Raw genomic sequence first — 9,646 nt, forward strand, 5'->3', positions numbered from 1 at the left:
CACGACTTGTTCAATAAAAATAGGCAGCGCAAGTCGGTTGGTCGCTAGCCAGCCTCCTTATCTTGAACCCCCACAGAGAAAGCAGTAGGTATACGGACACATCTAGCCAACACACCGCAATACGCAAGCAGGCAACAACCGCAGCCCCAAGCAAACCGAAGATGGGGAAGGAGTTCGGGAGCATGGAGGAGTTCTGGGGGTTCTACCTGGGCCAGCACTCGAAGCCGGCGACGCGGCGCTGGCACTTCGCCGGCACGCTCGCCTCGCTGGTGTGCGCGCTGCTGGCGGCCGCCACCGGCCGCGCCGCGCTCCTGGTGGCCTGCCCTGTGCTCGGCTACGGCATGGCCTGGTACAGCCACTTCTTCGTGGAGGGCAACCGGCCGGCCACCTTCGGTCACCCCGTCTGGTCCTTCCTCTGCGACTACCGCATGTTCGCCCTCATCCTCACCGGCCGCATCGACGCCGAGCTCGCCCGCCTCCGCGTCCACCCGCGCCTCGCCTCCGACTGACCGATCCGGCCGCCTCTTCGCCGTCCGTGCCGTGCCGTGCCAGCATCAATCAACCAATAAAGATTCCGCGCACTTGCAGGTGTGTCGGAGCATTTGTCTACTGAGGTTCCTGGTGTATGTGTACTTACTTGCTGCGACCAAAATATAAGAACGTTTTTAACACTACACTAGTGTCAAAAACGTTGTGGGACAGAGGTAGTAGTAGTTCTACCATGTGTCTTTGCCTCTCGTGAATTATGATTGCTCTACTCTAAGGCCTTTCTCTTCTCCTTGGTATGGGGGCAGTTCTAACACGAACTGGACATACTTCTGATTTATTTTCCTGCACTTCATTCAGTTCCACAACACAGGCTCCCAAAACGACCCACGAGTTTGACAAGTAGTAGATAGAACCTCACAAGAATCGCAATAACAAATGGCAGATATACACGAATACGCGCCCTTAATTTTTTTAATAGCCGATTTAACCGGAGGTCACACGCATCTGATCATGTTGGCTGTAGAGTGTAGACCATTGCCCGGCTCAGCTGTCGCTTCTGTTGGGCTTGTCTGACTCCTCCTGATACACCTGAAACAAGCACGAAGCGTGTCAATCGCCGATGAGAACTGCAGAAATGCCAGCAAAGAAGAGGGAGAGAGGGGGCAGTATCTGTCCTCCTACCGTGTCAGCTGACGGGATCCACTCGTTTGTGGCGGGGTTTCCCTTGGAGGAAGCATGGCGCTCCGTCGCATCCGGGTCCTCGGAGAGCTCGAACGAGGCGCCGGCGGGCCTGTCCACCTTGATGAAGCCCGTGCCAGTCTGCACCACGTCCATCGACCACGATTCAGCTCAGCGACTCATATAATTCAGAGAAAAATTGCAGAGGAGGAAGGCAGCGACCGTGTGATGCTGCTTGCCGACGCAGCCGAGGTCCTTGTAGTACTCCGTCTCCACGAACTCCTCGCCCGCCTTCCCGCCCTCGCACACCAGTTTCTGCGACAAGAAACCACACGCACCGCGGCATCAGTGGCTCCGCTCCGGCTTGTAGATTCTAAGCATCCACGAGAGGTCTTGATGAACAGGAGGAGATGGTGCGACCGACCTCGGAGTGGGCTTCCAGGTCCTGGAACTTGTCGAGCTCCGGGTGGGAGCCGTCGGCGCCGGGGCCGGCGAGCGCGTCGGTGTACACGGCGGAGTGGTCGCTGCGGGAGGGCTTGGAGTGGCGCTTGGGCGCCGCGCCGTCGTAGTACCCCCGCACCTCGTCCACCCTCACCGCCTCGTCCACCGGGGACAGGTGCGCGTCGCTCCTGCTCGGCCTCGACATGTCGCTCGACCGACCTCTCCGCACAAGCGCGCCGGCCGATGCTACTGCTGCCGGAGCGTACTGGTGGTGTGTATTGCTAGGCCGTGGCCGTGGCCGCGCTCGTTAGCGGTGGTGTTAATTGCGCGGGCGGCGGTGGTGATGGTGGCTGAAAGCGCCGTGCTATTATGCCGCGTGCGACGGTGGCCTGCCCCGGCAGCGAGATGTTTGTGAGGAGAAAATATCCGCGGGGAGCTGGGTGGATAGAGGGGTACGTCGCTGGGTTGGCGAGAAGATGGACGGACGAGAGGCCAGGAATGCGCGGCCGCTCGGCCGTCACGTCGGAGACGGCGAGATCGGGGCCCTGGCCGGGGCCGTGGTTTATCCGCAGGCGTTCAGACACGGCGTTCTGCTCAAAAAAATAATTTTGAGGGTAATAGCCAAGCTTTATTCATTAAAAACCACATGGAGTGGGATACAATTCAGGTTATGGGGTTGATCTAACCAAACATAGCGCCCCGGACCCAGAGAAAGAGTATGCTTGGCTAATCTATGAGCTTCTAAATTGTTCAAACGGCCTTTAAAACAAAAATTACAATGAAAAAAAGATTGTTGGACTCTAATCTCCTTGATGATTGCTCCATAAGCGCACTTGCTGTCGTTGTGTATGGCACTCATCACCTCCTTCGCGTCTGACGCTACGACAAATTGGTTTAGGTGAAGATCAATTGCAAACGCCAAACCTGCCCAGCACGCTATTGCCTCTAGTGTTGCCGGGTCATCCACACCTCTGATAACTAGAGCCGAGCTACCAAGGAAAGTCCCCGAGCTATCTCTGCATACCGCTGCCGCTGTCCCCCGGCTTCCTTTCCTGCACCCCGCATCAACATTAATTTTGGCATAGCCAGTAGGAGGTGCTTTGGGTTTCCTGTTGCTGTTATGTACCACTCTGGGTTCAGTCCTTACCGGCTCCTGTTTTCCATTGATTACCTCGAGTTCATCAATGTACCTCTCTACAAAGGACATGATCGCATGTGGGCTCTGAAAAACACCTTCGTGTATAGCTTTTCGCCTCGCTACCCAGATAGCCCAAAGAGTCACCGAAATCCTCACAAATTCAGCATGTGATAACAGCTCCATTAGAGTAAATAGCCACTGCTTGGCTTTTGGTTCGGTAGTTGACGTCATCTTTTGCAGAAGTTCACCATCTATGAGCGCCCAGGTGCACCGTGAGGACGTGCAATCGAGGAGCGAGTGTCTCCACGAATCGGGTGCCCCACACATGCCACATGAGTTCGAGTGTGCCATATGTCTTCTCGCACGGACATCGTTTGTTGGGATCGAATGCTTTGAGAGTCTCCAGAGGAACATCCTCACCTTGCCAGGCACTCTCGTTTTCCACAAACTCTTCCAAGATCTCTCTTCCGTCACAGTGCTTGAAGGACCCAAAGTATTCTCAAGCCATGCCTCTCTCCTTAACCTGTTAGCTACAAGCATGCGATATGCCGAACGGACCGAGAAAAAGCCATTCTTTTCATAGTGCCAACTCCAGAAATCAGAGATATTGCCAGTGCATAGGGGAATGCTTAGTATGACTTGAATATCCATCGGCATGAACACCGACTCCACCTTCTCTCTATCCCAGCTTGCGGATGTGTGATCTATGAGTTCTGACACTAGCAGAGGAGGATTTTGAGTAACGCACCTGTAAGGTTTCATCATCTCCTCTTTGGGTAGCCAGTTATCTTCCCAATTTTTTGTGGATTCTCCGGTGCTAATGCGCTTGATCAGGCCCATCTTCAGGGTGTCACGTCCCTCTATAATGGCCCTCCAAATCTGACTTGGGTGATTCCCCAATGAAGCTTCCAAAATTGAGCAACTCGGGTAATATATACTCTTCAGAACACGCGCGCTGAGAGAGTCCGGCTCCTGCAACGGCCTCCATGCCTGCTTTGCTAACATGGCCAAGTTAAAGAGTTCAAAGTCCTTAAAGCCTAGACCACCCATTCCTTTTGGCTGGGTCATAGTCTTCCACGAAACCCAATGGGGTTTTCGCTTTCCTTCCTTGCTACCCCACCAAAATTTCCGGATTAACATATTGAGATGTTCGCACAAACCTCGTGGCAATTTGAAACAAGACATAGAGAAGACCGGAACTGCTTGGGCGACCGCTTTCACCAAAACCTCTTTGCCTGCTGAAGACATTGTGCTCTCAATCCACCCTTGCACTTTACTCCATAGACGATCCTTCAAGTATTTAAATACACTGTATTTAGATGAGCCTATGTCCGAGGGCATGCCTAAATATTTCTCATTTAGGGTCTCATTTGGAACTTGCATCACCGTCTTCATCTCTGTCCGGATACTATCGGGAACCCCCTTGCTAAAATAAATCGATGACTTGTTGTAGTTGATACGCTGTCCTGAAGCCTGACAGTATCTGTCAAGAACTAGGTTCACCTCGGTAGCACCAATACTATTTGCCTTGAAGAACAGCAGGCTGTCATCAGCGAATAATAAGTGATTCACCTTAGGTGCCGAGGACGCCACTTGTAAACCACTCATGTTGGATGACTCGCTTCTGGATTTTAACAGGCACAAAAGGCCCTCTGCTGCTAGCAAGAACAAGTACGGAGATATCGGGTCCCCTTGTCTGATCCCACGTGTTGGTGTAAACTCCTCCAACCTCTTCCCATTAAACTGAACTAAAAAAGTTACTGAAGATACCAGTCCCATGACAATATCCACCCACCTCTGAGAGAAACCAAGTTTCAACATGATTGCTTGTAAATACTCCCACTCTACCCTGTCATAAGCTTTCATCATATCAAGTTTCAATGCACATGATTGATGTTTCTTTGCTTTGTTCCTCTTCATGAAATGCAAGCACTCATAAGCAGTCACAATATTATCAGTTATCAGTCTCCCCGGGACGAAAGCTGACTGCTCCTCTGAAATGATCTCCGGTAAAATGACTCTCAAACGATTAGAGATTACCTTGGATGCAATTTTCTAGAGGACGTTACATAGACTGATAGGCCGGAATTGTGACAATAACGTGGGTTTTTTTACCTTTGGGATCATCACCAAAACTGTCTCATTGATGCTTCTTGCTGATTCCTTGCCCTCTACAATGTCAAGCACTACTTTTGTAACATCATCTCCGTAGATCTCCCAATGGTGTTGAAAGAAGTGGGCCGGGAAACCATCCGGGCCCGGTGATTTTGTGGGAACATTTGGAAAAGGGCTTTTTTAACTTCTGCTTGGGTGTAGGGCGCGTTCAACATATCATTCATTCCCTGCGTTACTTTGCGGGGTACGGTCGAGAGGACACTCTCCATATCTTGTACCCCCTCTGAGCTATACAAGTTTTTGTAAAAAGCGGTTGTCATTGCTTCCATCTCATCTTTATCTTCGGTGAACTGACCGGACTCTTTCTGAAGAGCCCTAATTTGATTTTTTTTCGTCTCCTTCTACTCGCACGTAAATGAAAGAAGTACGTGTTTTTATCTCCATGCATCAGCCACTCGAGTCTTGCCCTCTGGCGCCATAATATTTCCTCGCGATGATATAGCTCAACTAGATTTTCTGTGATTTTTAACTCCATGTGGTTAGGACCGGATCTACCTGGGAGGCCGCGCAACTCCTGTAGCTGTTTCTGCAGCCGTGCAATCTGCCGCCTTACATTCCCAAAGTGCTTGCGATCCCATGCAGAGAGATCCCCCGACACCCGCTGCAGCTTTTGTCGTACCTGCTCCACTGGTCGGATGTGGTCCAGGTTCTGTGCGGCCCACCCGTCGCCAATCACTTCTGCATGCATGGGGTCACGCTCCCAACACATCTCGTACCTGAACTGCCTCGGTCCTCGTGGAACTGCATGCAGCGTGTCGAGCTGGAGGAAGATGGGAATATGATCAGAAGAAACAGCATGCTTGTGTTCCAGAATTGCTGTTGGGAAAGCCAAAGACCATACTGGATTAGCTACACATCTATCCAGACGAACTCTGGCGTAAGTTCCTCCTGCCACCTTTTTTTCAAAAGTCCAGTTGATTCCAGTGAAGCCTATATCTGACAAACCGCATGTATCAAGCGCATCTCTAAACGCATCCATTTGTGCCTGACTTCTGTTTGCCACTCCATCATGCTCATGTGAGTATAACACCTCATTAAAGTCTCCTATAACTGCCCATGGCAGATCGTTAGCACCAACAATGCTCCGCAACGTGTCCCATGTTTTATATCTTTCCACTACCTAGGCCTCCCTGTAGACGAAGGTGACCCTTGTTTTTATCTGAGCCAAATCATCTATCACAACATTAATATGATACTTGGAGTAACCATCAACCACTAGCTTTATTTCATCATTCCAAAAGATACCAAGTCCACCACTTCTCCCAGAGCTACTAACTGCAAAACTATTGGTAAAACCTAATGAGCCTGCTAGATTCTCTACACGAGAGCCCTCTATCTGAGTTTCGACAATGCATAATACTGATGTCTACTACACAACCTTCTTCTTGTAGACGTTGTTGGGCCTCCAAGTGCAGAGGTTTGTAGGACAGTAGCAAATTTCCCTCAAGTGGATGACCTAAGGTTTATCAATCCGCAGGAGGCGTAGGATGAAAATGGTCTCTCTCAAGCAACCCTGCAACCAAATAACAAAGAGTCTCTTGTGTCCCCAACACACCTAATACAATGGTAAATTATATAGGTGCACTAGTTCGGCAAAGAGATGGTGATACAAGTGCAATATGGATAGTAGATAATAGTTTTTGTAATCTGATATTATAAAAACAGCAAGGTAACAAGTGATAAAAGTGAGCGTAGACGGTATTGCAATGTGTGGAAATAAGGCCTAGGGTTCATACTTTCACTAGTGTAAGTCCTCTCAACAATACTAACATAATTGGATCATAAAACTATCCCTCAACATGCAACAAAGAGTCACTCCAAAGTCACTAATAGCGGAGAACGAACGAAGAGATTATGGTAGGGTACGAAACCACCTCAAAGTTATCCTTTCCAATCAATCCGTTGGGCTATTCCTATAAGTGTCACAAACAGCCCTAGAGTTCGTACTAGAATAACACCTTAATACACAAATCAACCAAAACCCTAATGTCACCTAGATACTCCAATGTCACCTCAAATATCCGTGGGTATGATTATACGATATGCGGCACACAATCTCAGATTCATCTATTCAACCAACACAAAGGACCTCAAAGAGTGCCCCAAAGTTCTACCGAAGAATCATGACGAAAACGTGTGCCAACCCCTATGCATAGGTTCATGGACGGAACCCGCAAGTTGATCACCAAAACATACATCAAGTGAATCACGTGATATCCCATTGTCACCACAGATACGCACGACAAGACATACATCAAGTGTTCTCAAATCTTTAAAGACTCAATCGGATAAGATTACTTCAAAGGGGAAACTCAATTCATTACAAGAGAGAAGAGGGGGAGGAGAAACATAAGATCCAGATATAATAGCAAAGCTCACGATACATCAAGATCGTGCCAAATCAAGAACACGAGAGAGAGAGAGAGATCAAACACATAGCTACTGGTACATACCCTCAGCCCCGAGGGAGAACTACTCCCTCCTCGTCATGGAGAGCACCGGGATGATGAAGATGGCCATCGGAGAAGGATTGCCCCCTCCGGCAGGGTGCCGGAACGGGTCTAGATTGGCTTTCGGTGGCTACGGAGTCTTCTGGCGGCGGAACTCCCGATCTATTATGCTCTCTAGAAGTTTTACGATCCGTAGGTATATATGGGTACAAGGGGTACATCGGTGGACCGAAGGGGGGGCCACGAGGCAGGGGCGCGCCCCCTACCCTCGTGAGCACCTCCTTCATCTTCTGACGTAGGGTCCAAGTCTATCCGGTAGGTTTCCTTCCAAAAATAACTTCTCCAGTTGATTTCGTTCCGTTTTGACTCCGTTTGATATTCCTTTTCCTCGAAACACTAAAATAGGCATAAAACAGCAAATCTGGGCTGGGCCTCCGGTTAATAGGTTAGTCCCAAAAATAATATAAAAGTGGAAAATAAAGCCCAATATTGCCCAAAACAGTAGATAATATAGCATGGAGCAATCAAAAATTATAGATACGTTGGAGACATATCAGCATCCCCAAGCTTAATTCCTGCTCGTCCTCGAGTAGGTAAATGATAAAAAAGATAATTTTTGATGTGGAATGCTAGTTGGCATAATTTCAGTGTAATTCTTCTTACTTGTGATATGAATATTCATATCTGAAAGATTCAAGACAAAAGTTCATATTGACATAAAAATAATAATACTTCAAGCATACTAACTAAGCAATCATGTCTTCTCAAAATAACATGGCCAAAGAAAGTTATCCCTACAAAATCATATAGTCTGGCTATGCTCTATCTTCACCACACAAAATATTTAAATCATGCACAACCCCGATGACAAGCCAAGCAATTGTTTCATACTTTTGATGTTCTCAAACCTTTTCAATCTTCACGCAATACATGAGCATGAGCCATGGATATAACACTATAGGTGGAATAGAATGGTGGTTGTGGAGAAGACAAAAAGGGAGAAGATAGTCTCACATCGACTAGGCGTATCAACGGGCTATGGAGATGCCCATCAATAGATATCAATGTGAGTGAGTAGGGATTGCCATGCAACAGGTGCACTAGAGCTATAAGTATATGAAAGCTCAACAAAAGAAACTAGTGGGTGTGCATCCAACTCGCTTGCTCACGAAGACCTAGGGCATTTTGAGGAAGCCCATCATTGGAATATACAAGCCAAGTTCTGTAATGAATAATTCCCACTTAGTATATGAAAGTGACAACATAGGAGACTCTCTATCATGAAGATCATGGTGCTACTTTGAAGCACAAGAATGGTAAAAGGATAGTAGCATTGCCCCTTCTCTCTTTTTCTCTCATTTTTTATTTTTTTATTTTTTTATTTGGGCCTTTTCTCCTTTTTTATGGCCTCTTTTCTTTCTCTTTTTTTATTTGGGCTTCTTTGGCCTCTTTTATTTATTTTTCGTCCGGAGTCTCATCCCGACTTGTGGGGGAATCATAGTCTCCATCATCCTTTCCTCACTGGGACAATGCTATAATAATTGAAAGATCATGGATGTCGCCTAGAGGGGGGGTGAATAGGTGCTTTAAAATAATTACGGTTGAGGCTTGAACAAATGCGGAATAAACCTAGCGGTTAATTTGTCAAGCACAAAACCTACAACAACTAGGCTCACCTATGTGCACCAACAGCTTATGCTAAGCAAGATAAACTACTAGGTGATAGCAAGATATATGACAAGAAACAATATGGCTATCACAAAGTAAAGTGCATAAGTAAAGAGCTCGGGTAAGAGATAACCGAGGCACGCGGAGACGATGATGTATCCCGAAGTTCACACCCTTGCGGATGCTAATCTCCGTTTGGAGCGGTGTGGATGCACAATGCTCCCCAAGAAGCCACTAGGGCCACCGTAATCTCCTCATGCCCTCGCACAATGCAAGGTGCCGTGATTCCACTAAGGGACCCTTGAGGGCGGTCACCGAACTCGTACAAATGGCAACCCTTGGGGGCGGTCACCGAACCCGTACACTTTGGCAACCCTTGGGGGCGGTCACCGGTACCCGTCAAATTGCTCGAGGCGATCTCCACAACCTAATTGGAGACCCCGACGCTTGCCCGAAGCTTTACACCACAATGATTGAGCTCCGAACACCACCAACCGTCTAGGGCGCCAAGGCACCCAAGAGGAACAAGCTCTAGGGTGCCCAAACACCCAAGAGTAATAAGCTTCTCAAACTTCACTTCCACGTATCACCATGGAGAACTCAAATC

General features: G+C 48.3%; 2 protein-coding genes across 2 annotated transcripts; one reads left to right on the top strand and one right to left on the bottom strand.

Annotated features, from left to right (window-relative positions):
* Nucleotides 1–72: 72 nt before the first annotated feature.
* Nucleotides 73–763, top strand: LOC125552177. Its single transcript, XM_048715658.1, has one exon. The coding sequence runs from the start codon at nt 162–164 to the stop codon at nt 507–509; it is 348 nt and encodes a 115-aa protein (XP_048571615.1). The 5' UTR covers nt 73–161; the 3' UTR covers nt 510–763.
* Nucleotides 764–797: 34 nt separating this feature from the next.
* LOC125552176 lies at nt 798–2,048 on the bottom strand. Its single transcript, XM_048715657.1, has 4 exons — nt 1,592–2,048; nt 1,390–1,482; nt 1,171–1,308; nt 798–1,077 (listed from the first exon to the last, which is right to left on the bottom strand). The coding sequence occupies exons 1-4, from the start codon at nt 1,811–1,813 to the stop codon at nt 1,033–1,035; spliced, it is 498 nt and encodes a 165-aa protein (XP_048571614.1). The 5' UTR covers nt 1,814–2,048; the 3' UTR covers nt 798–1,032.
* Between the last annotated feature and the right edge of the window lie 7,598 nt (nt 2,049–9,646).

This window comes from Triticum urartu, chromosome 4, assembly GCF_003073215.2.
Source record: "Triticum urartu cultivar G1812 chromosome 4, Tu2.1, whole genome shotgun sequence".
Taxonomy (NCBI): Eukaryota; Viridiplantae; Streptophyta; class Magnoliopsida; order Poales; family Poaceae; genus Triticum; species Triticum urartu.

What these genes read in the sequence shown, in the direction of transcription:
- LOC125552177 (XM_048715658.1), top strand. Translation starts at nt 162, where the DNA reads ATGGGGAAGGAGTTCGGGAGCATGGAGGAGTTCTGGGGGTTCTACCTG.
- LOC125552176 (XM_048715657.1), bottom strand. Translation starts at nt 1,813, where the DNA reads ATGTCGAGGCCGAGCAGGAGCGACGCGCACCTGTCCCCGGTGGACGAG. An exon ending in ACCTGGAAGCCCACTCCGAG is followed by an intron (nt 1,483 to 1,591) that starts GTCGGTCGCACC and finishes TTCTTGTCGCAG; the next exon opens with AAACTGGTGTGCGAGGGCGG. An exon ending in GGATCCCGTCAGCTGACACG is followed by an intron (nt 1,078 to 1,170) that starts GTAGGAGGACAG and finishes TGCTTGTTTCAG; the next exon opens with GTGTATCAGGAGGAGTCAGA.